This window comes from Ictidomys tridecemlineatus, chromosome 9, assembly GCF_052094955.1.
Source record: "Ictidomys tridecemlineatus isolate mIctTri1 chromosome 9, mIctTri1.hap1, whole genome shotgun sequence".
NCBI lineage: Eukaryota > Metazoa > Chordata > Mammalia > Rodentia > Sciuridae > Ictidomys > Ictidomys tridecemlineatus.
This window is the reverse complement of record NC_135485.1, coordinates 133635903-133662390: the sequence shown is the minus strand read 5'-3', so window position 1 is coordinate 133662390 and position 26488 is coordinate 133635903. Positions and strand designations below refer to the sequence as shown.

General features: G+C 36.1%; 1 protein-coding gene across 12 annotated transcripts in view; it reads right to left on the bottom strand.

The window, feature by feature from the left end:
- Elf2 (E74 like ETS transcription factor 2) overlaps positions 1–26488 on the bottom strand; it is a 103698-nt gene that overhangs the window by 37813 nt on the left and 39397 nt on the right. For 7 of the 12 annotated variants that reach the window (XM_078022115.1, XM_078022118.1, XM_078022117.1 and 4 more), the window contains one exon: positions 16289–16454. The exons of 3 other annotated variants lie outside the window; for them this stretch is intronic. In XM_078022115.1, coding sequence (XP_077878241.1) covers positions 16289–16454 — 166 coding nt within the window. Of the gene's footprint in view, positions 1–9285; positions 9389–16288; positions 16455–26488 lie in introns of those variants that run through there. 2 more of the 12 variants (XM_021727906.3, XM_040293293.2) reach the window with 2 other exon arrangements.

Here is a 26488-nt window from a genome sequence, read left to right as displayed (position 1 = left end):
TAGTGGGACTGTAAATTAGTATAACCACTATGAAAATCAGTATGGAGGCTCCTCTAAAGATACACATGGGGGCTGGGGATGTGGCTCAAGCGGTACCGCGCTCGCCTGGCATACGTGCGGCCCAGGTTCGATCCTCAGCACCACATACCAACAAAGATGTTGTGTCCGCGGAGAACTAAAAAATAATATTAAAAAATTCTCTCTCTCTCTCTCTCTCTCTCTCTCTCTCTCTCTCTCTCTCTCTCTCCTCTTTCACTCTAAAAAAAAAAAAAAAAGATACACATGGAACCACCATATAACCCAGCTATGCCATTCCTTGGTATTTATTCTGAAAAATTAAAGTCATCCTACCACAGTGAGACATGGATACCTAGCAGCACAATTTACGATCTCCCAACTATGGAACCAGCCTAGGTGTCCATCAATAGATAGATGGATAAAGAAAATGTGGTATATATACACCATGGAGTTTTACTCATCTATAAAGTAAAATGAAATTATGGCACTTGCAGGAAAATTGATGGAACTAGAAACCATTATGTTAAGCAAAATAAGTAAACTCAGAAGGTCAAGGATCCTATTTTCTCTCTTATTAAAAGTTAGAGAAGAAAAAGAAAGGTGGAAATGGATCTCTTAAAAATCAAAGGAAGATCAGTAGTGGAAAGGGACCAAGGGGTGAGAAATGGGGAGACAGGGGGGAAGAGCTGAGGAGTGATACTGGCTAATTTCTATTGTTATAGTGTGTGCATGTAGAAATATGTAACAACAAATCCCACCATTATGTTCAACTATAATACACCAATAGAAAATTGTGGAGAAAAATTGTAAGATTTAGGAATGCTTAAATTCCATTTGACTTGTTCCTCCGCCCCTAGACTCAAAGGCTGTCAGCTAAGTCCTCCTGATGAAATTTAAATGTGACTACCACAGAAGCAATAATGTTAAGTCTGTAAATATCTCAACTCTACCTAATAGATATTATATGGAAGGGGACAGTGGAGAAGTTATTCTAGCAGTGGACGCATGAGTTTAACCATAATGCTTAATTCCATTAACTCCAAAGAAAATTTTCAGGAGTTATGTAATCTGATTTATGAAAAAGCAATTTTAAATAGTATGATGAACTTACAAATTTTTTCTTCACTAGATTCTAAGTATAAATACATAGACTCTTTCTTGTCTACCACTATAGCCTCATGCCTAAAATAGTACCTGACACACAGTAGGTATTCAATAAAAATTTATTGATGAATTAATTGAAAGTATTAATGTATTTTATCCTCTCATATACCTGAAAGAACTTTACTGTCTTTTTACCCCTCAATAATAAGCTTTAGGGCTGGCACTGTGGCTCAGTGGTAGGGCACTTACTTCACATGTGTGAGGCACTGGGTTCGAGTCTCAGAACCGCATATAAATAAATGAATAAAGTCCATCAACAACTAAAAAAAAAGTATTAAAAAAAAAAAAGCTTTAGTGGCTATCAGAATACAGCAAGTACCTGCAGTGGTAACTGGGTTTTCACAGTGTCAGAAGCTCTTTTGGTGATGCCATTCCCAATAGACTAGGGTAATAATTTCTAAAGACAGATCCTTAAGCCAACAGCATCAAGTATCATCTGGGGACTTGTTAGAAATGCAGATTTTCAAGTCCCACTACAGACCCTCTGAATCAGAAATTCTGATCAAGCCGGGGGAGAGTGCCATGAACTTATAGTCCCAGCTACTAGGGAGGCTGAGGAAATGGCTTGAACCGAATGTTCAAGACCAGCCTGGGCAACACACTCAGACCTCATCTCAAAATAAATGAATGAATGAATGAATGATTAACAGCTATTATGGACCAGCAATCTTTACACAAGTCCTTCAAATAAGTCTAATGTGAGCTCAAGTTGGAAAACCACTGGCCACAGAAATTTATGCTATGAAGATAAATGAAATTTCAAACCAACAAAGAAGTCACAAAATATTGAATGGACCTTTAAAGAAACACTAAATATTCAAATGGTCAAAGAAATTATATGAAGTCTATCAATTAAAAAACATAGAAAACTACCATTACATATAAAAAGCTTTTTTACTCCCTTAAAAATCAGCAGGGGGCTGGGGATGTGGCTCAAGCCGTAGCAAGCCCGCCTTGCATGCGTGCAGCCCGGGTTCGATCCTCAGCACCACATACAAACAAAGATGTTGTGTCCGCCGAAAACTAAAAAATAAATATTAAAAAAAATTCTATCTCTCTCTCTCACTCTCTCTTAAAAAAAAAACAGCAGGTATCATAAAACTGTACTTAGGATGTGATACATTTAATATAGATGTCAGACCCCTACTATGGATTATTAGAGAAAGGAGAACAGAAGCAGGGCAGAACACAGCAAGAAAGAATTGTGAAAAAGTAGATGACAATTAAAATAACAAATGGATGAGACCAGAAAACAAGCTTTCAGCTTCTAATGAAATTTAGCACTTTATTTAGCACTTTAATTTCAACAGTTTCTTTCTTTCTTTCTTTCTTTTTTTTTTGGTCCCTTCAGTACCAAGTATTGAACCACAACCCCAGCCCTTTTATTTTTAAATTTTGAGACAAGGTCTCACTAAGTTGCTTAGGGCCTCGTTAAGTTGCTGAGGCTGGCCTCAAACTTGCAATACTCCTGCTGCTACCTTCCCAAGTTGCTAGGATGACAGGCAGACACCATCATATTCAGCTAGTACTTAAATTTTAAATAAAAATACAAACCACAGTTGTTTAAACATACCTACAATCTTATGATCAATAAAAACCACAGATATTTTCACACTCTATTACATTTGTTAGAGATATCTCAAAATAGTTATGGTCATCCTACTTGAAACTACAGCAGCATATGAGATCTGCCATTGAGCCGCTTTACTTAAGGGAATAAGAGGCACATTCACTGATATCACAATTTAAAATAGTTTGATAACTATCCATTATTTGACTCCCTTATACTGCTAGGTACTTTACTTTATATTTTAAAATGTTATTCTGAAAGAAGGTTCATAGGCTTTGCCCTATGGCCAAAGAGGCTCATGATACAAAAAGACTGAAAAAAAACCTCAAATATTAACAGGTAAAAGATACGCTCAAAGTTTCTTGATCTCCTCTGGGTAATGAGCTCCTTTAAGAATCTGAAGAAGCCTTTTGGCAGAAAGATGTTCATATCCATCCCACCTCATGCTGTCCCCTCTGAACCCATTTGGGTTTAAAAAGTTCCATTAAAATCAAAAAACAAGGGGCCGGGGTTATAGCTCAGTGGCAGAGCGCTTACCTGGCATGCATGAGGCACTGGGCTCAATCCCCAGCACCACATACAAACATAAAATAAAGGTATTGTGTCCATCGACAACTTAAAAAAATGTTTTTTTAAAAATCAAAAAACAGCATTAAAAGTAATAATAATCAATAGTTGAAAACCACAATTAAAAGTGACAGAGACATCTTACCATTCAACTGGGAATTTTTCACAGTATAGAGGAATTAAATAAAAGCATCTCTCAGCAGATAAACAGAATTCTCCTAAGTTCCTTAATCTCATCAGAAACATTTAGGTATTCTAAATTCAAATTTGAATTTTGGAAAGATAATATGACACACCTACCAAATATAACACTACAGGCAGACATAAGACTCCCATAATTAAACTGATCAATCATGAAAGGATCAAGAAACTCTTCCTAGAGCTATCTGACCACAGATTTGAAAAACTAACCAGATAAAAGTGGGAGGGGCTATATTTTTAGTAAATGTAAGTCTTAGAAAGTTTTGGAAGTTAGTGAATCACACACACAAAAAGAAGTGATAAGAGCTGAAAAAGGAAAGGTGAATATAATATGGTAGTGTATCAAAGTCTTATGTCTTTCTCTGATCTGAGTGTGTATATGTGTGTGTGTGCACACACGCACACACACACACACTGGAAATTAAACTGAGGGTCTCACACATGCTAAGCACACATTCTACATGCCCAGCAACAGCATACCTTTCTAAGGCATTTCATTTTATCCAGTTATGTCCTAATAATTAATAAAAGGGCTTTATGAAGGAAAATGATAATTGTGTTTTCAAAAGCTTATGCTAGCAGCAGCATGAAGAATGGATGAAGTTTTTTAATGTCAACACCATGCTAAACATATTTTTCATTAATTTTCACAACAGTGAAAGGTAATGATACTTCCCATTTTGGAGATAAAAAAATTCATACTAAGAAAAACTAAATGATTTCCTCAAGGTGACATAAAGATTAAAAGTAGAAAGTGGGGTTGGGATTGTGGCTCAGCAGTAGAGTGCTCGCCTAGCACGGGTGGGACCCAGGTTTGATCCTCAGCACCACATAAAAATAAAAGCATTGTGTTGTGTCCATCTACACCTAAAAAATAAATATTAAAAAAAAAGTAGAAAGGGGACATGATTCTGTTTTAGTATCTGGTAGGAAAACAAATTCACAACACTATTAATACTTGTTTTATGGAGGCCTACTGAAAAGTAAAGAATAAAGAATCTTTCAGCAGTGCTTTAGAACAGAAAGAGCCTGTCCTGGGAATCAGAAGACCAGGGTTTCTGGACTAGTTCCACTGCTAACTAGCTCTGGCGTCTTTTAAGAAATGGACTAGATTACCCCTGAAATTCGCTCCTGTTTCTATATTTTTAAAATCTTTGTAAAAATGACATAAATTGACTAAAAAACGATTCCCAAAATAGTAAGACAAGTTGAGGATGGCAGACAGAAGGCAACAAACCACCCAGCTCCGAGAACAGGCTTAGCTTTATCAAACAGGTAAATGTCTGCCAGTAGAAAATAAGACAAAAGAACTGAGAAACTGGCTGCTTAAGGAAGATGCCAGAAGACACAAATGAGTGGGATGGAAACGTTCATACTGAAACTTAAGTTTTAACAACCATAGTAGAGTAAGCATGCTTCCTGCCCATTTTCCAAGAACTGTTACAGTAGTGCTGATGGCAGTGGTAGAAAAAAGAAGCACCATAGCACCTCTTCTTTACTTAATGGAAAAAACCTTCTGTCACAGGTATCGTGTTCTCTCTCTGAAAAAGCCCACATAGACCTTAAGGAGAGGATCATAAAGAAGCATCATCCCCACAGATAACCAACATATGTACACTTCTAACTTTACTTTTTTCAAGATGTTTCAGCAACTTCGAAAAGGAAAAGCAGGGGGCTCGGCTCCGTGGTAGAATGCTAGAGGCACACATGAGGGTTTGCTCTCCAGCACTACGTAAATAAGTAAATAAATAAAGGGAAGCTAATGGCAGTAGTTTCTTGGTCCAAAACTTAATTCTGATCACTAATGTAAGATCATTTAGGGGGCTGGGGATGTAGCTCAAGTGGTAACGTGCTCGCCTGGCATGCGCGGGGCGCAGGGTTCGATCCTCAGCACCACATAAAAATAAAAGATGTTCTGTCCACCGAAAACTAAAAAATAAATGTTAAAAAGTTCTCTCTCTCTTTAAAAAAAAAAGATCATTTAGGGTCTGGCCAATAATCCTAATACACAATATTTAACTCTCTCTCATATACAAACTTACAAAATCTAAATCTGGGCAGGCAGTGGGAGATACACTACTAGGCAATGAGAAAAGCAGCATTAAGAAGTGACAAACTTAAAAAAGAAGTTAAACAGCTAAATATGTGCAGTTTGTTATAAAGGAGAATCATCAGCCCTATTGTCTACTTATGCCTGCAGTACACTGGCACTAAGTAGTATTACTCTAAGGACAGAAAACTAATCTGTAAGACTTAGTCTTAAGAGATGTAATGTTCTCTAAAAAAGACATACCTTTTCTTTAAAAATCATAATTCACATTTGCATATGAAAACCTCTAAAAAGTCTTGCTGTAAATAAATCTATTTAATTCACCCCAAATTTTCTAATTTATTGAATCAATAATTCTAGTTGTTTGTTTGTTTGTGGTGCTGAAGATTAAAACCAGGGCCTCTTGCTTGCTAGGCAAGTTCTCTACCACTGAGCTACATCCCCTCCCTTAGCCCCCCCCCCCTTTTTGGTACTGGAAATTGAATACAGGGGTGCTTAACTACTAAGCTACATCCCGACTCCTTTCTATTTTGAGACAGGATGTCGCTAAGTTGCTTAGGGCCTTGCTAAATTGTGATCCTTGTGCCTTTGCCTTCCTAGTAGTTGGGAGTACAGGCATGTGCCACCATGCTTAGCCCAAAGATTCCATTTTTGTCTAACAGTTAATGATATATGTGAATCATCTTGGAAAACATTGCTATCTTTGATGTGAGCATGTACTAGCTATATCAACTCAAAGAAAATACTTAAACTTTGAAGAATTTATAGTCAAAGCTAAGTAATGCCTGTGCCACTAGCATAACAGAAGAAAAAGCTACCCAATCTCAATAGTAAAACTAAGACTCTTCAGGTATCAAAATAGGATGAAGCCACTGACCATCAGTAGAGCACGTTTTGAGGTCCCAATCCTTCCCCAAAACAACACAATAGTTGTGCCATATGTTCTTGCCTGATTCCTGTTGTAACCAGAAAAAGCTATCCAAAGATGAAATGTTTGTATATACCATGAAACACAGCTAACTAAAGATTAAATCTGGGTACTAAAAAAGCCAGATCTTCAATTTCATGAAACATGCTTCTTATTAAGAAAGTGACCTGATACCCATGTCATAAGCTAATTCATGCTGCCATAGTATGACGTTATTTATAAACAGGATCTCAAAATTGACACAGATCATAAAAAGAAATATGGTTTATATATGTAACTTACACCTGAATTCTTTCTCATATCCCTACTGAGCGGCAGTCTAGTTCATGCTTTAAATCAACTCCCTCTCTATCTTGGAATAACTGCCTTGCTTCAGAGATTTGGATGTAAATCACTACCTATCTAAATCCTTATAAAAGTATAAACTGGTACCTAATATGCCACCCCCTTCCAAAACTTGTTGAACTGAAAGGTAATTTCTTTTTTTGCAATTTTAAAGCTCACTTATCTGGGATTTTCATATTTCTATTAATATCAAAACAGGATAGTAGGTATCTTAAGAAAAAAGTAAAGAGGAATATATTAGATCAGGTTACACAAAAGGAATTCAAACTAAAACTCCTCCAATGTTTAATTAATTTGGGGAGTAGGTACATGGGCACTGAGTCTTTCACAGCCCCTTTCCTGTTTTAAATACTGTATATTGTATATTACTTTTTTTAAAAAAAGGTTCCATCATAAAGCCCTTGTTGTCTTTTTTTTAGGGGGGGAGGGTACCCAGGTACTCAGGGGCACTTGACCACTGAGCCACATCTCCAGCCCTATTTTGTATTTTATTTAGAGACAGGGTCTCACTGAATTACTCAGCATCTTGCTTTTGCTGAGGCTGGCTTTGAACTCAAGATTCTTCTACCTCAGCCTCCCAAACCACTGGGATTACAGGTGTGCACTACCATCGTACATGGCTTATAAAGCATTTTTATCTACATTTAATTGTACAGGCTCAAAGCACAGCTCTTTCATATGTAATTTTGCTCATGGTACCTACTATGACTCTTTATTTCATTTTCTTTTTAGACCACAGAATCGCATTGAAAAGTGACACTCAACCTGAATGAAACTATTTATTGAAGTAAATATGTCATATTAAAGTACTTTTTACTCTTCTATCTCAGCTGGTAGTACTGGCACACATCTGTAACCCCAGTGAGTCCAGCCTGGGCAATTTAGCAAGACTGTCTCAAAATTAAAAGGGAAGGGAAACCCAGGGATGTGTAAACTCAGTGGTAGAATACCACTGGGTTCAATCCCCAGTAGAGAAAAAAAAAAAGTCTCTCCACAATCTAATACCTTATTGTTAGTTTGTATGCTTTTAAACAATGTAGTTAAATTATTTATTTTAAATATTCTCTCTTAGAAGACAATAAAGGGGAACTGGAGTTGTAGCTTAGTGGAAGAGCACTTGCCTAGCATGTGTGAGGCACTGGGTTCAATTCTCAGTATCTCATATAGATAAATAAAAAAAATCAAAGTCCCTCGACAACTAAAAAAAATATATTAAAAAAAAAGACAATAGGGGCTGAAGTTGTGGTTCAGTGGTAGAGTGCTTGCCTCATGTGTAAGACACTGGGTTTAATTCTAAGCACCACATATAAATAAATGAATATAATAAATACATCAACATCTAAAAAATATTTTTTAAAAAGACAATAAAGAATTTAGAGAGCTTTCTCAGCACACATTAGGATTTCCATACAGCAACTCATACCCATTTTCAGAAGCCAGATGTTTTGATGTCTAATTCCAAGTAAATGAGAGTTTGGGAGAAAACTCATAATTCCATGATATCTTATTTCATTAATTCTAAGATGCACATTTTTTAAAAATTTTGCCATGTCTGAAACCAGGATGTATCTTATAATCGATGGTCTCTTAGAATGTATAATTGGCAGTTTCTTTCTCTTAGACTAAATGAAATTCGGTTATTAAAATATTAAAAATTTTTTTCCAATATTGCTTTCTAACTGACTTAAATCACAGTACAAGTATAATTCAAACTATTCTAGAATGAAAACTCAATACATTCACGGTTCACATTTTGCCATTTCAGAAAATCTATGGCTAGGCTTGGGGTACATTGTAGCTCCGTGGTAGAGCACTTGCCCTGGCATGTGTGAGGCACTGGGTTCAATCCTCTGCACCACTTTAATAAATAAATAGATAGATAGATAGATAAAATTTTAAAATAAAAGAAAATCTGTGGCTAAATCAAGAAAATAGGTACCTAGGGCTGGACCTGGGGCTCAGCGGTAGTTCACTTGCCTAGTATGTGTGAGGCACTGGGTTCAATTCTCAGCACCGCACATAAATAAATAAAATAAAGGTTCATCAACCAAAAAAAAAAAAATGTTAAAAAAAAGAAAACAGATAACTGGAAGAAAACTTTAAAAATAAATTTAGAAAACTGTCTAGATGAGAAGAGAAAATAACAAAAGGAAAAAGGAAAAAAGAAAGACTTGAAGATGTTTAGTCAGTAGCAGCTTCCAAAGAAAGAGATGTATGAAGTTGCCCTACACCTTTATCTAGAAAAGAAGCAATTATTAGGAGCAAGGTGAGGGGTGACTCAAATAGCAAACCGTTTATGAAGGAAAATACTATTTTATTGTATCTCCCTCCTTAAGGAGGTATTATTGTCGCCCTTTAAACAAAAATGTACTATAGGAAGATGAAGAAATTTTAATTAAATGTTAAACTGTAAACATTCTGAAAAAATTAAAACCAACCTACCAGCATTGTCTTCCTTCTGGCTCAATCTGTTTCACCTTCAGGTAATCCTAGGGTAGGGGCTCCTTTTCAGATCCCCAGTTTTTCATGTCGATCTTCTACCTCCCTGTGGCAACAATATTTTCTAATTAAAAGAGTCATTTTGTGCCACAGGGAGGATTTCTGATGGTATAACAAATATAAATGTTATCACTCACAGCTTATCATTAAGTCAAACTAGGATTCCTGAGATTCTTTAAGAAAGAAATTGGGCTTCTTACTATTCAATTGATAAATCTTTTTATTTTTTAAAACCACATTTTAAAAACCCAAACTTTCATTTGTTAAAAAAAATAAGCATTGATTTTTTTTATTGAATTACGTTAAAATTCTTATTCATCTGTCTTTTCAACTAACCTTTAAATACAATTTTTCCTTGTTATTAAGTTTTTGTTATTGTTTTGTTTTATTTTTTGTTTTTAAGCTTTCTTGATCATTAACTATAAGAACAACTTAGGAGCACTTGCCTAGCATGTGTGAGGCCCTGGGTTCAATCCTCAGCCGTGCAAAAAAAAGTCCTAGGAGATAATAGAGTGGAAGAAGGGGACCATGGAGAGAAAAGAGGGGAAGAAGAGGGGAGAGGGCCATAATACAGACCACATCATATTGTTTTACTGTGTGCATGTACAAACATGTAATAATTAATATAATTATTATGTATAATTATAATGCACTAATAAAAAAACGGGAGGAAAAAAAGCAAAGTCCTATCTCTATAGATCAGAAGAGAGAAGCAAGAATTTAAGAACTTCTTTGCTGCCAAGGTTTATTAGTAAAGAGAGTAAGTCTACGTGTATTATATAATACAGAGTAATTATGTTCATAATATACATTTACAAGAAGAATAGAAAGAAATGTTAAAAATATTAAAAATAAGCAGTGATCAGCTGGGCATGGTGATCTATGGCCTGCTCTATAATCTCCACTACTCAGGAAGCTGAGGACAGGAGGATCATTTGAGGCCAGAATTAGGGTCAGTCTGGGCAAACAGCAAGACCTTATATCAACAACCAACCACACACACACACACACACACAAAAAAAAAAAAAAAAAAAAAAGAAAAAAGAAAAAAAAAAAAAAAACCCTCAAACATGACCATACCAAATTAAAGTCATTTGGAAACAAAAAAGTCATCATTTCCTTATTGGTAAGATCATGGGTGATGATTTTCAGTTTGTAATATTTTCCAGTTTTTCCACTGAGTATACATTGCTTTTATGATAAGAAGAAAAATCAAACTTAGTATAAGCAAGAATGATTAAAACCAACTACGATTATGAGATAAGAGCTCATCTAAATACAACATTATGAGACAAAAGCAACATATGGCTTTGACATAATACATTAGATGGCTATATCGGTATAGCCATCTTTTGTTAAGACTTTTGTTAAGACTACCCTTTAACATTTTAAATAACTTAGGGCACTCGATATTTAGCATATTTACAAAAAAGAAAATATGTTTAAGATTTTACAGGTCAGGCATGGTGGCACACGCCTGTAATCCCAGTGGCTCAGGCTGAGGAAGGAGGATTGCAAGCTCTGCAATTTAGAGAGACACTGTCTCAAAATAAAAATTAAAAAGGGCTGGAGATGTGGCTCAGTGGTTGAGCATCCCTGGGTTTAATCCCTAGTATCAAACTCGGGAGGGATTCAATTTTTCAGTATTGCCTAACTAGTTTATATGTTCAATGTTCAACATTATATTCAAATAGAAAAAAAAATATGACCTTCATCTTCATGGTGCTTATATACTCACAGGGAAAACAAAAGAGTATATGCAAGAAAAATATAAGTACCTAAATCCAGATAGCATAACAATAAGAAAAGAGAATGTTTAATGTAGGCCACAATAGTTGTGGAAAGTTTCACACAGATGAGCATATCAAGATGATACCAGAGCATGTTATGAATAAAGGAAACTAAAGCATAAATAAATAGCACAGTCCATGCCAGAGGCAGTAAGGAAAAGAGCCAGGAGGCTACAGTGTTTCTACAGATAAGAAGGCCAGATTATGATGAAGCATCTACTTCTGGATGTTTCCTTGAACCACTGAATTTGGTAAAGGAGTGGCCTTTGAAAATTGGTAAACAAAGTGCTTAAGGAAAATAAGCCAGAGCACAATAACTTAAGGGATGAATGATAAGGAAAAAGTATAGAGGAAAGGCATAAAGTGTTTGCCTTTTTAAAATGTGGAAGTAAGAGGAAAGGGGGAAAGACAACAGAGATGTAAACAAAGTTAAACAAATGTTCTGTGTTTAAGGCACACAGAAAGGCAGGAATCAAGGCAAGGCACTGTGTTTCAAGTATTTATTTTATGGAATCCTCACAACTTCGAATTCCTATTTTATGACAGAGAAACACTCTGAAAAGTTGAAAAGCTGCCAATTAAGTGACAAATCTAAACCTGGAACTATCTAACCAGAATCAATAATATTCTTCCCTTTCCTACTGAAGAAAGTTACTTAAAAGGTGGGAGGGTGGGTTGGGGGAGGAATCAAACTCAGAAATAGTTACCCAAGATTTTCTATATTTGATTACTCTTTGACTCTTCTTCCTGTTCTCCAAAATACAAGCATTCCTATGGGCTAGGGATGTGGCTCAGTGGTAGAGTGCTTACCCAGCATGTATGAGGCCCTGGGTACCATCCCTGGTACCTAAGGTGGGGGGAAGCATCCCTAAGATTAATTAATTAATTCTCTGTCCTCTTGTTCTCTATCACAGAGACAAATACAGAATCTAAGTATCTTCCCATAGGTAACTCTCTTCAGTACCTCTTCTCTTGGAAATCTCATTTATTTCTCACAGCTTCAAATGATAAGCCCAAATCAGTCTCTCCTGAACCTTACTTTGCTAAGTTTCAGTTGTATTAGACAGCTTCCATTTGTCCCTCCTGGTCTACTATCCACATTTCTCTATCCCAGGAGATTGACTTCATGTACAAGGCTCATGTGGCTTCAGAAATGCTTTGGTTAATGGAGTGCTCTGGCCAGGGGTTACAGAGAAGGAGGAGAATGAAAATCAGGGCACTTAATCCCAGGTTCCCTTTGTGTGGTACTGCCCTCCAACTAGCTGTGTCCTTTGATGAAGGTTTCAGAATCTCCCAAGGTGAGTTTTCTCCAGAGCTGCTACTTCTGATTCTAGTAGTCAGTCCTTCCATCCCCTGAACCCTTGAGCCAAAGGACAGAAACAGCTGCTCCTTCTAGCTATGGAGGAATGCTGTCTCTCTTCTGATCACCCTAAGCTTACCCATATGTTCTTAACTAGTCCTTTATTAAAATAGTCCATAAATGATATTAACTTGAACATGGCAGCTCTTTTGTCATGGGACCCTGACTACACACTTTATATATCTTTAATTATCTAATTTATTCCTTCTTATATGTTCTGTTTCAACTCACAATCAAAATGAGTATTAACAAACTTACTTGCTTCCCAAACAGTTTTGCACTCCTCAAATCCCTACATAACATCGCCATCACTTCTGGTCAAAGAATAGAGAAATACTGTTGCTGACTATGGCCCCTCCTTTACCTGTTATGTCAAGTACTGTTAAATCTTCACAGTCATACTGTTTATATAAGTCTCTCCTGTTCCTATTACTGCTACCTTGTTTTACTATTTCTCAACTCATCTGACAATAGCTACTTTTCCTACCTCATAGTTTCCCCTACCATTCATCCTATAGCCACTCAGATACTAATTCCATAGTACTTTCTACTCCAAACCTTGCAAGTCTTTCTACTTCCTTATATGCTTAATTACTAACTCTTGAGATTCAATTAAACTTATATCTATATTTATGTAATTTTTAATAATGTGAACATGAAAACCTGCATTTTCAACTCTCTGTAGAGAATCCAAGAAACTCCTCTCCTCCCAACACTCATCACATTCATCTACAAACAGGACCTGAACCAGTAGAGTCTCTGGTGAAGTTATTTCAGGGCTGTCAGAGTCACGATCCCCCTTCATATTTCACAATCATTCCTCAGAGGCTCTGATGATTACTAATCTAAATCTGTCATGACAAATAATTTCTTAAAGGTTTAGATGAATATACCTATTTTTTAAATTTCAAATTATTTGTTTTTTCCTATAAAGTTTAAGAGATCATTAGTATTACACATAAGTGATTTGAGGGAAAAAATATACTTTTAATCTATGAGAAGAAAAAAAATGGTGATGTAGCTCAGTGGTAAAATTTTGGCCAGCATGCACAAGGCCCTGGATCAATCCTCAGCTCTGCCCCCCCACCAAAAAAAAAAAAAATACAGTGGGGGTCAGGGATGGCAGCAGCAAAATAGCCCATAATTACCATTAACAAAATGTGAAACACTTTTATACACAAAATAATGAAGATGGCTAGATGCCAGTCATTATATAATCTTAGTACCCCTTCCTGAATAACAATGAGAACACTGTTTATGGTATGAACATACATGTATGTGTATACAGGAATAAAAGAAAAACTTCAATGTGAACATGTAGTGAACTGTAACATCAGGTTTATAAATATAACTGCGAACACTTTTTAGACTGATATAACCTAAATTATAGTAGAAGGATTTCAGGAAGTGTTTCTTAGAGGTAAGATCTCAATTACCCCAATTCATCAAATAAGAACTGCCATCTTATAAATATTCCTTTCCTTTTCTTCCTAGTTTCTTCTCTAAAACCTACACATATTTTGAATTTAAGTTATAAAACTTTTATTGTCATGAGAAATTAATTTGATCCCAATTCATTATCTAAATGGCCAACATACATTAGAGTAAGTAATAACAACATTTACCCATTCATGTATATGATATAGATATCAGAAGAATGAAAATTTATTCAGATTTTAATTCACTTACAAATGTGACTCTTTAATAGAAACAAAATTAAGCCCAGATTTGCTGATTTAAAAACTAATCTATGACTATTAATAATCTTTATAAAGTTACATTAAAATTCATGAGCCAGAATGGAATTAAATGTATAAGATGAACTTCTGAAGTACTTTCATCCTTTCTAGCATAAAAGAAAAATAAATCTAAAAAAAAATTATGAAGTACTAAGCAACTACTTCTTAAAAAAAAAATTATAAAACTGTTCTCTGACCCAGATTTCCCATATCTTCCTTTTAAATATCATAATCACTCCCTCTACCCTGTAAATGACATCATCACCCTCATTTCAAGAAGACTAACAAAATTAAATCCCTTAAGTGGTTTACATTCACTTTCTATTAAAAAGTGTTTTTAACCTGAATTAATTTAAGTCAATTAAACATTTACAGTCAGCTTACAGTTAATAACATCTGGAGTCAAACACAGTGGAAAGTACTTGTGCCTCTCCAGTGGCTGGAATAATGTTTAGCTCTAGTTACTTGGGAGGCTGAGGCAGGAGGATCACTTGAGCCCAGGAGTTCAAAGTTAGCCTGGACAGCACAGTCAGACTCCACTCTTTTTTGAGGAGGGTGGGGGGGCGACTAAACATTTGTCTAAAAAGCTCGGAGATTTTTTTTTAAATGTGTAAGTGGGGTACCAGGGTTTGAACTCAGGGGCACTCAACCACTGAGCCACATCCACAGCCCTATTTTGTACTTTATTTAAAGGTAGGGTCTCACTGAGTTGCTCAACACTTTGCTTTTGCTAAGGCTGGCTTTGAACTGAAGCTGGGTTTGAGATTCTCCTGCCTCAGCCTCCCATGCCATGGGGATTACAGGCATGCGCCACCATTCCCAGCTATGCTCTGGGATTTTAATATAAACATTTATCTACTTATGCCAGTTTGGCACAGTAGTTCTCTCTCTCTCTAAGTTTCCAATTTGTTAACAAAATCAGTCTTTATTTTTTTTTAATTTTACTCCAAAATATCATTTTATATAATACTCTTTAGCTGTACTACCTATCGTTTTTTTCCTGTAAATCAGGTCCCACTCAGGTGTAGTCATGAAGGTTGTATGCAGAGTGTGGCTCCTTGTTTTGATAAAATGATCTGATTAGCACTTCACCAGCAGCAAGCTAGCAACAGTCATAATCAGTGCTCTGAAGAGCAAGGTAATTTAAGAGCAAGGTAACGTAGAGACCATTTTATCTCAAACTGTCAGCTCATCAAAAAATAAAACAAGAGGGAGAATAACTTTAAGTAGGAAAAATTAGCAGCCCTAGGGATTGCTATTGGGCCTCACAGAGCAGAAAAACATCAAATACTTTTAATCATAAGAGTTTGCTACATTAACAGAAACGTATCTAAATATTCTAAAATTTCACTAGGGTAGTAAATCAAGTGTAAGGTTTCTTTTTCAACAATAACAGTTGGTTTAAAATAAATTTTCATGTTTATTATTATGTAATAGTTACTACAATCCTCCTAAAAAAATACCCTATTATTTGGTCATGGTAAAAATAAAAATAATTCTCCAAGAATTATATGCATTAATCTCAAGTTATATATATAGTTATTTTACCACACAGATGGATACTAAGATTTGTAAGAAGACAAAAAGAGGAACCTGACAGACCATTACAAAGATACATTTGACCTAACAGGAAAAAAATTCACACTGCTCCATCAACATTGAGTCAAAGACTCTTAATCAGTTATAGAATGAGACTATCATATTTATTTTTTTAATTAAAAAAGTTACTCTCATACACTAGTCTATTGACTTCTATTAGTAAATAACAACTAGTTGAGTATTTTCATTCCCAGGAAAAAATAATAAAACAATTTTGCTTATGGAGCTGTAATTTTGTCTGCAAACTCTACAATGAGACTATTTTATCTCAAAGAATCACAATGTAGAACTCTATTATTTCTACATAAATTCCCCTAAACAGAGATGTTTCACTGGTTTCTAAGCTATACTAAGTAGTATTAAAAGAGGTTCTTCAATAAGATTCATTTGGCAATAGTAATCTTGAAGCTTATAAAATAAGAAAAGTATAAATAATGAACATTTTGTGAGATGTCTACCTGTTTCCACATTCTCGGTCTCAACTTCTTGTTCTTCTGCCACATCTTGCATCATATAAGTCTCATCATCATAAACCAGAACCTGGGCTGCATAGCCCTGCTCTAATCTGGCACTTGGCACTGGCTCCACAATCACTGCTGGGTATTCAGAAACCTTTTCACTTTCCTACAAGAGCAAATTTAAAAAACAATCAACTTTTTTATTCATAAATTCTGGATTCACTTACAAATCCTTGAGTTCATACAGTCCCACACAATGAGTTTGTGTATCATAAATACGAATGAAAAAAAAAGAGATGGAAAGGCTAACTTTAATCTTTTTAAATCTCAAGAGACAAAAACATTTTAAATAACCCGAGCTTAAGGATTAAGATGATATATTAAAAATGTGCATATAATTTCACTCTCTCATGAAAGCCCACTAAAACTGCAGTGTAAGACTTTATTTTTCGCCTAAACTCACAAATAGAAGAGATAAGAGCAACAGGACTAAAAGCACATGGATGAGCACAAGAAGGTTTAACCAACCCAGGAAAGCCGAATCCGAATCACAGGCTGATAACAAAATAAACTAGGACACCAACTGCTCCTGGAAATGGAGAGGCAGCAGGTTATAGGGAACCAGTAGGGGATAAAATAAGGAAGATTCCACAGAAGTTGATGGGAAAGCACTTTGGTCCCTAGACCCAGCCCTCTTCCGTCATGACTGCAAGGTGACCAGCTCTCCTTCATCTCAGTGAGTCAAAGACTGACTTTATGGACAGGGAAAAACAAAGAGAATCTTTGAGATACAAGAGGCACATTTGCAGGTATCAGACCACACCTAAACCAGTTTCCAATCGTCTTTTTACTCTCCTGCTTTTAATCATGAGCAGACAGACAAACTTTACTAGACATTCAAGGAAAGCCTCTAGGGAGAGGGAAAAGATAGAGGCTGGGAAGATAAAATTGAAGCACCCTCCAGGAGCAATTGATAAAAAGATACAGCAACCGAAAGTAAAGACAAGACAGCAATTATTAGAGGATCCAAGGAGGTCCAAAATCTGAGTAACTAGTGTTACAGAAAAAGGAAATGGATGAATGGTAGGGAGGAAGGAAGGACAGACAGATGAACAAAAAAAGGTTTGAAAAGAAATCTAAGAAATAAATCAAGGGCTGGGGATGTGGCTCAAGCGGTAGCGCGCTCGCCTGGCATGCGTGCAGCCCGGGTTCGATCCTCAGCACCACATACCAACAAAGATGTTGTGTCCGCCGAAAACTGAAAAATAAATGTTAAAAAAAAAAATTCTCTCTCTCTCTCCTCTCTCACTCTCTCTTTAAAAAAAAAAGAAATAAATCAAGAAAAAATTCTAGAGATAAAGAATATGAGCTGCCCATCTGATAGAACTCACCAACAATCTAGGAGAAAAAAATTAAGAGAAGTAGGTACACTGAGGCATATTACTGTGACATATCATAATATTGAGGACAAAAAAAAGTTTCTATAGAATTCTAGAAAAAAAATACAGGTTACGTACAAAGAAGCAGAACACAGACTTCTCAATAGTCATATCAGAAGGAAGATGATAATGAAGTGATTTCTTAAAAATTATGAAGGCAAATTATTTCCAATCTAGAATTCTTCACCCAAACTGTCTTATGAAAATAAGACAAAAATATTTTCTTAGACACAACAGACCTCAAAATATCTACCTTCCTTCCATCCTTTCTCAAGATGCAACTGATGACTACATCCCATTAAAAAAGAGAATAAACTTTTTTAAAGGAAGATAATTTGGGGTACAGGATATTAAGACAGCAGAAATCTTCAGGAAGATTATAAAGAGAGATCCCAGGATGTCCGCTACACAACCAGTCCATCTGGTAGCAATGTGACTCCTGAGACAGCATGATGAGCTGTCATTGTCAAAGTAACCATGGACATTCCTAAGTCCAGAATACCCAAGTAAGCCTATCCCAGCGTTTTATCCATACCTGGCTTACTCCGATGTACCTACTCACTCCACCTTGACTCCTATCTCAATCAGATGAGAATACTCATTTCACCCCCAAAATGTGGTCTGCTTTGATCTTCTCCAAAGTGTTGAAAGAAGACCACCCAGCTTAGAGAAAAAAAATAGAGAACCACATTCTTTTCTTTTTCATTTTTCGGTTTTTTTTTTTTTTTTGATGGTGCTGGGGATTGAACCCAGGGCCTTGTGCATGGGAGACAAGCACTCTACCAATTGAGATACATCCCCAGCCTGAGAACCACATTCTCTTTGCTCTACCAGTTCATACTCTAGCACTGCTGGACACCAGACCAGGATGTGCCTTAGGCCCCCCAAGAACTAACTCATGATAATGACACTGATTATCTGAGGAGCTCATGAAACTCAGGGAATTTATTATTGGACTATTCTACCTGTCCCCTCCTAGAAAGCTTAAAATAATACTGCCCTTTCCTAAGTCAGCTGGGTGAATCTTTTTTTTTCTCCAAAAATAAGTATTGTTTAGGAATATCTTCATATATGATAACTATAAATAAAACTAAAACAATAATACATAAGTCAGGATAATGACACCTCTGGGGGCAAAGATGGGATATAAGAGAGGGGAACACTCAGTTATTCTAAAGTGCTGGTAATTTCTATTAACTTGAATAATAGATAGTGGGCTTTTTCATTTTTTTTCCCCCATTTATTTATTTATTTATTTATTTATTTAGTGGGCTTTTTCTAAAATTATTCTTAAAATGTACATATTTATCTTATATACTCCATTCTATTCTACTATAGCCTACCTCCTCAGGAGAGCCCCATTCTTATGATTTCAAACAGCATCTCTATGCTGATTACTACTGAGAATTTATCCTCCATTTTAACCCATCACCCAAACTCAGATTCTTTTTTTTTTAGTCAGGGCTATGTTATGCTCAGGCTGGGCTTGAACTCATTATCCTCCAGCCTCAGACTCCCAAGTATCTAAGTACACAAGCAATGTACCACACCATGCCTGGCTCAGAACCACCAAATTCCAAACTACCAACTTACCATCACTACAGGAATATTTAGCCAACGCTTCAAGCTTAACATGTCTAAATGGAACAAATGATTAGCATCTCTCCCTCTTCCTTTCACCCACTCTGTTCATCTCTAAACCTCAGTTTTTTCATATTTAAAAAGGAAATTATAATATTCATATTTCAGAGTCTAAAATATGTACAAAATACTTAGCACAGCATCTACCACAAAGTATATAGTGTTGACTGTTATTATATTGTAACAATAGTTTTCAAATCTGTTTGCTCCTGTTACTTCTCTGCACAAAGAAAAAGCTTTGATGAGTCCCCCATTTGTCTAAAAGGCAAGGTTAATGTACTAATCAATGGCTTTAACTCTTTGGAATATAACCCTCACCCCACCTATTGTGGGTTGAGTTGTGTCTCCCTAAAAAGAGCTCAAGTCCCAACCCCTAATAGCTACAAATATGTCCTTTATGGAAATAGGGTCTTTGCAGATGATCAAGTTATGATGATACAGGATAAGCCCTAATCCAATCTGACTATACCTTTCCTTATAAGAAGGGAAATTTGGACAGTGGCAAACACAAGTGAAGGGAAAATGATGTAGAGGTATAGAGAGAACACCACCTACAGGCCAAGGGATGATTAAACTAGAAACTAGGGGAGAGGTAAAGAAATCTGCACTTGCACCCCTTAGAAGGAATCAAATCAGCCAACACACTGATTTCAAAATTCTAGCCTTCAGAACTGTTAAAGTGATAAATGTTTGTTATTTAACCCATACATCTTATAGTACTTCATTACAGCAGCCCCAGAAGACTAATTCACTACCTTTACAATCTTACTTCCTACATTAAAGAAGCTGTTTGATTATAAGCATTGCCTCTAATTTTTAAACATGAACCTTTCCATGACTTCTGCTCAACTTATTTTGTAGTCTCTGCATCTATCCAGATCTTTTTCAGCTACTGAAACTTTTCATCTATTCCAGGGAGTTGCTGTAATCCCCACTCTGAATCCATTTTTCATCCAAATACTTTTAGAACAAGTTGTTTACCTAATATCATCATTGTTCATTGTACTACGTTATAATTATTTACATATCCAACTCCTTGACTAAATAACAGGATATCTGAGAGCAAAAGTCTTAGCCAACGCTTACATCCTCCTCAACAGTATACACTTCACATAAAGTAGCACTTCAGTATTTCTACCTTGGTTCACAGAACCATAAAACTCAACAATTTTTAACCTTAACAGGTATTCACAAAGTCAACATTTGCTATTTAACAACAAGAAGTAACTTCATGAGCTTTTTCTCCACCAAATGATAAGAGAGGCCCACTACATGCAGATTTGCAGATAATCAATGCCTTATATTGTATGGAGGAGCTATTTTTATTGGAAAATGTGGGAAGAAGAGGAAGGAATCAAGAATTCTTGCTTTAAAATAAAACAATAAAAAGTAACACATCCAGGGCTGGGGATGTGGCTCAAGCGGTAGCGCGCTTGCCTGGCATTCGTGCAGCCTGGATTCAATCCTCAGCACCACATACCAACAAAGATGTTGAGTCCGCTGAGAACTAAAAAATAAATATTAAAAATTCTCTCTCTCTCTCCTCTCTCACTCTCTCACTCTCTCTTTAAAAAGAAAAAAATTTAAAAAAAAAAAAGTAACACATCCAGTTGGCTATTCTACCCGGGATTACTTTGCTTAAGTCATCAAAATATGAAATAATTGAAATGCATGAAATCCAGATTCGGTTGGTCTTGACACAAACTAATTCTCTAGAAGCTATGATTTACAAACTCAGCAAAGAAAATACAGGCTACCCAATTAGTCTAAATTTCAGATGAACAATGCACCATGTAATACTTTGGGCAAGTAAGGTAAAATGTTACCTGTTATTTATCTGAAATTCAAATTTAACTGAATTTTGTCTGGCAACCTTACGATAAGTTCTAACAGCAACTTGAAAACTTCCATTCAAGGAGATTCTTAGTTTAAAGAGGAAGGATAAAGGTGTATGTGTACTGGCACATGCCTGAAACCCCAGCATTTAGGAAAGTTGAGACAGGAGGATCACCCATTCAAAGCCAGCCTGGAGGCCACCCTTGGCAACATAGCAAAACCCTATCCCAAAATACAAAAATAAAAAGAAGGCTAGGCATGAGGCTCAGTGGTAGAGTACCCCTGGGTTCAATCATTGGTCTCTCTCTCTCTCACACACACATACACACACTCATAAAAGGGCAAGATAAGCACCAAACTGACATATTTACCTAAAAAGTGCTTTTATATGCACTTAGTCATTGTTCCTAGGTATTAAAAAGTTTACAAAAACAAATATAATAAAATGGCTGAAAACAGTAATTGCAAATAATCTTTTCATCATTGTATTAATAAGCAGATATGAAATTACAGAGTATGTAAAGAATACATAAATTTGTTTCACATTTTTTCTTTTGTGGTAAAGGAAAGCCACCTTCAAAAGCCTTATCAAAATTAAAACACAAAGCGTGGCAGATTTGAGGGAAACTAATCCCCCTACCTCCCACTGTTGACCCCCAGAAGTAATTTCAAACAAATACATCACTAACTTGCTATGCAAACCCAGTTTTAAGACCCCTCACCCTAGGTATTCACAATGCTAAAAAAGAGTCTAAACAATAAACAATGACGAAAAAATTCATCAGAAAGAGACTGAATAGGGCTGGGGATATAGCTCAGTTGGTAGTGTGCTTGCCTCACATGCACAAGACCCTGGGTTCAATCCCAAGCACCACAGGGGAAAAAAAAAAAAAAAAAAGAGAGAGAGAAAGAGAGACTGAATAAATAGACATATCTATACAATGAGAGATACACAGGAAATAAGTTAAGGCAGATATATATGGCTATGGAAAACTATGCATGATGTAAAGAACTGAGGGAGGGGGATGGGCTGCTGGATAGTATTACTGTATAACTGCACTTCTTTTTTTTTTTTTTTTTTTAAAGAGAGAGTGAGAGAGGAGAGAGAGAGAGAGAGAGAATTTTTAATATTTATTTTCCAGTTCTCGGCGGCGGACACAACATCTTTGTATGTGGTGCTGAGGATCGAACCCGGGCCGCACGCATGCCAGGCGAGCGCGCTACCGCTTGAGCCACATCCCCAGCCCAGTATAACTGCACTTCTATAGAAGTGGTTTATATATACATTACAAAGTTTAGAATAATATACCTCAAGCTATTATAAATCTTGTGAGAAAGAGGTAAGCAGACAAAAAGATGGTATTTCATTTTCTTAGTATATTTGTGTTTACTATTTTTTTAAAATATTTGTTGATTGACCTTTATTTATTTATTTATATGTGGTGCTGAGACTCGAACCCAGTGCCTCAGGTATGCCAGGCAAGCACTCTACCGCTAAGCCATAACCGCAGCCCTACTATTTTTTTACATTTATTTTTAGTTATAGGTGAACACGATATCTTTATTTTAGTTTTACGTGGTACTGAGGATCGAACCCAGTGCCTCATGCACGTTAGGTGAGCGCTCTTCCTCTGAGCCACAACCCCAGCCTCAGGAGTTTACTATTTTTTTCAATGAGAAACCAAGAAGAAAAATCAAAATACTTATACTTTTTCATTTAAAAGTAACAACTAGGGGCTGGGGATGTGGCTCAAGCGGTAGCGCGCTCGCCTAGCGTGCGTGTGACCCGGGTTCGATCCTCAGCACCACATACCAACAAAGATGTTGTGTCCGCCGAGAATTAAGAAAAAATAAATAAATATTAAAAAAATTCTCTCTCTCTCTCTCTGTCCCCCCCCCTCTCTCACTCTCTCTTTAAAAAAAAATAAATGAAAGTAACAATTAGAACAGTAATAAAAACTTTAAACCAATAAGAAATAACTTGAAAATTCTAAGAAATACCATCTGTATAACACAAAACTGAATTCACTCAACAGGTAAGATTTAAATTTAAAAAAAGATTCTTATTTTTAATCAACTTTATCCAGCCATATTTATGTAAATAAAATGCACCCATCTTAAGTGTTCAGTCCTATGAATTTTCACAAATGCAGATATCCTTGTAACTACTGTTACAATTAAGAAATACAGCATGCCAGAAAGTTCCTTTGTAGCCCTAAATCAGGCAGCACCCCCAAACATACAGGTTAGGCAACCATCAGTCTAGTCTATATCTGTAGATTTCTATCCTTACAGTTCTGCTTTCTCTAAAATTTCATATTGGAATCAACAATTTGTCCTCTTTTATGTCTGATTTTTTTTTTCCTAGTACTAGTGACTGAACCTGTGGCCACTCTACTACTGAGCCCTATCCCCAGCCCTTTCTACATTTTTAGACAGAGTCTAAGTTGCTCAGGCTGGCTTCAAATTTGCGATACTCCTGCTTTGGCCTCCCAAGCAGCTTGGCCCATTTCCTCAAAAAATTATATTTATGTTTTTGTCTGTGTCCATAGATGATTTCTTTTTATTTCTGAAAATTCCACTGTAGCTAAACCAATTTCTTTATCCACTTACCTATCTTCCTATGGTTACAATGGCTATAAACTTTCTTGCTCTTCCCTTCCCTCCCATTTGATATTTACCTAGGTGTCTAATTATGAGATCATGTTAATTATACAGTTAATTTTATTTATCTACTTATTTTGGTACAGGGATTGAACCCAGGAGTGCTTATCCACTGAGCCACATCCCCAGCCCCTTTTCATTTTTTTAATTTGGAACAGGGTCTCACTGAGTTGCTAAGCGCCTCACTAAGTTGCTGAGGCTGGTCTTGAAGTTGTGATGCTCTAGCCTTAGCCTCCCAAGTCACAGGATTATAAGCGTGTGCCTCCATGCCCGACTTGTACAGTTAATTTTAAAAGGACTCTGAAATTATTTTCCAAGTGGTTACATTATACAATCCCATTAACAATGTATGAGAGTTCTAGCAGCTCTATATCCTTCCCAACATATGGTTTTACTCTGTAATTATCTTAATTTTGTGTAAGTTTGTAGTAGGATCTCTTTGTAATTTTAATTTGCCTTTTTTTTGAGAGAGAATTTTTTTAATATTTATTTTTTGGTTATCGGTGGACACAACATCTTTGTTTGTATGTGGTGCTGAGGATCGAACCCAGGCCGCACACATGCCAGGCGAGCGCACTACCACTTGAGCTACATCCCCAGCCCCATTTGCCTTTTTTTGACGGCTAATAAGTGCTTACTGGTCATTTGTTTAATTATCTATTCAACTCTTTGGTCTACTTTAATGGGTTGTCTTATTATTTTTTATTTTCTGAATATATTGTTTAGTTACATTTTAAGTTTGTCCCTCAAAGATGTAATAGATAGATGCTTGGTTATCAGGGTGGCAGTGTTAAGCAGGGTCTTAAAAGGTAGGGCATACTGGGATGTTTTTTAGGCCCTGTAGTTATTATTCTTGTCAGGATTTAAGGTAGTTTTTATGGAACCCTGAGGGAGTTATAAAATTGAGCCTTGCCCTTCTTGGCCACAATGGGTTCCTGTCTCACTAGGTGATGTCTCTCTCCTGCATGTACTCCCATCAGTATGACACCATCTACTATAAGACCTCCACCAAAGTTGAACAGAAATTGGCAACCTCCAGAACTGTGAGCTAAATAAACCTCCTTTCTTTATGAAGTACTTAGACTAGAAATTTATTATAGTAACATAAAATGAACTCATACAAAATCTGTTTTCAGTATATGTATTCAATATTTTCTTCCAATTATTGGTTTTCATTTTCATTTTCACAATAGAAATTTTTTTTTTGGTGGTGCTGGGGATTGAACCCAGGGCCTTGTGCATGAAAGGCAAGCACTCTACCCAAGAGAGATACATCCCCAGCCCACAACAGAAATTTTTTAAAGAGCAGAAATTTTTTATTTTAATAAAGTTCAATTTATCATTCCCTTTCATGTTTTTGTGTTTAAGAAATTATTGCCTGTTTCAAGACTGAAAAAATTTTCTCCTGTATTTTCTTCCAGAAGTTTTTTTTTTTAAAGAGAGAGTGAGAGAGGAGAGAGAGAGAGAGAGAGAGAGAATTTTTAATATTTATTTTTTTTTTTTAGTTCTCCGAGGACACAACATCTTTGTTGGTATGTGGTGCTGAGGATCAAACCCGGGGCCACACGCATGCCAGACGAGCGCACTACCGCTTGAGCCACATCCCCAACCCTCTTCCAAAAGTTTTTATAGTTCAGCTTTTATAAAGTCCATAATCAATTTTGAGTTATTCGTCGTGTACAATGTTGAGAAAGGATTGTGATTTATTTGCATATGGATAATTAATTGTTGCACCATCGTTTGTTAAAAAGCCTATCTTTTCTCCATTTAATTGTATTATTCCACTTAGTTCCATTACTGAATATCAAGCAGCCTGTATGTGGGGGCCTATATTATGCTCCACTGATCCACATCTTTTGGTTCCCCTGTACCATACCATCTCATTCAGTGGTGCTTTTAGTAAGTCTTCAAGTCAGATATATAAGCCTTTCAACTTTGTCCTTAAGCATAGTAGCTAAGTACTGTTTTAGTTAAATCCTTCAAATTTTTTAATTCATCCCTCAAATTTGGATAGTTCTCATTTTCTAATCTTCTTTCTTGTGGTTTATTCTTTTTTTTTGGGGGGGGGGGGTACTAGGGATTGAACCCAGGGGCACTTAACCACTGATCCACATCCCCAGCCCTTTTTGTTTCATTTTGAGACAAGGTCTTGCCAAGTTGCTTAGGGCCTTACTAAATTGCTGAAATGACTTTGAATTCATGATCCTTCTGCCTCAGCCTCCAAGTCACTAGAATTACAGGCATGCACTACCACACCTGGCCTATGATTTATACTTTAACTCATGAGATACATAAAGTAAACTACTTAATATCCAAATAGCCAAAGATTTTTGCAAGTATTTTTCTGTTGCTAATTTCTACTTAAATTCCCTTTTGGTCAGATAATTTTCTCCATATCATTTTAGTCACTGAGATTTGTTTTATAGCCAACATATACTGGTTAATTGACCATGTAAGCTTGAAATAAATGTGTATTCCTGCTACAGTTGGGCAGAGTCCATAAACATCCATACATGAAGTAAGATGATAATGTCATTCAAATCTTCTAAAGCCTTATTGAGTTTGTGTATATTTATCCTATCAATTACAGAGAAAGATATGCTGCAATACGATCAACTAA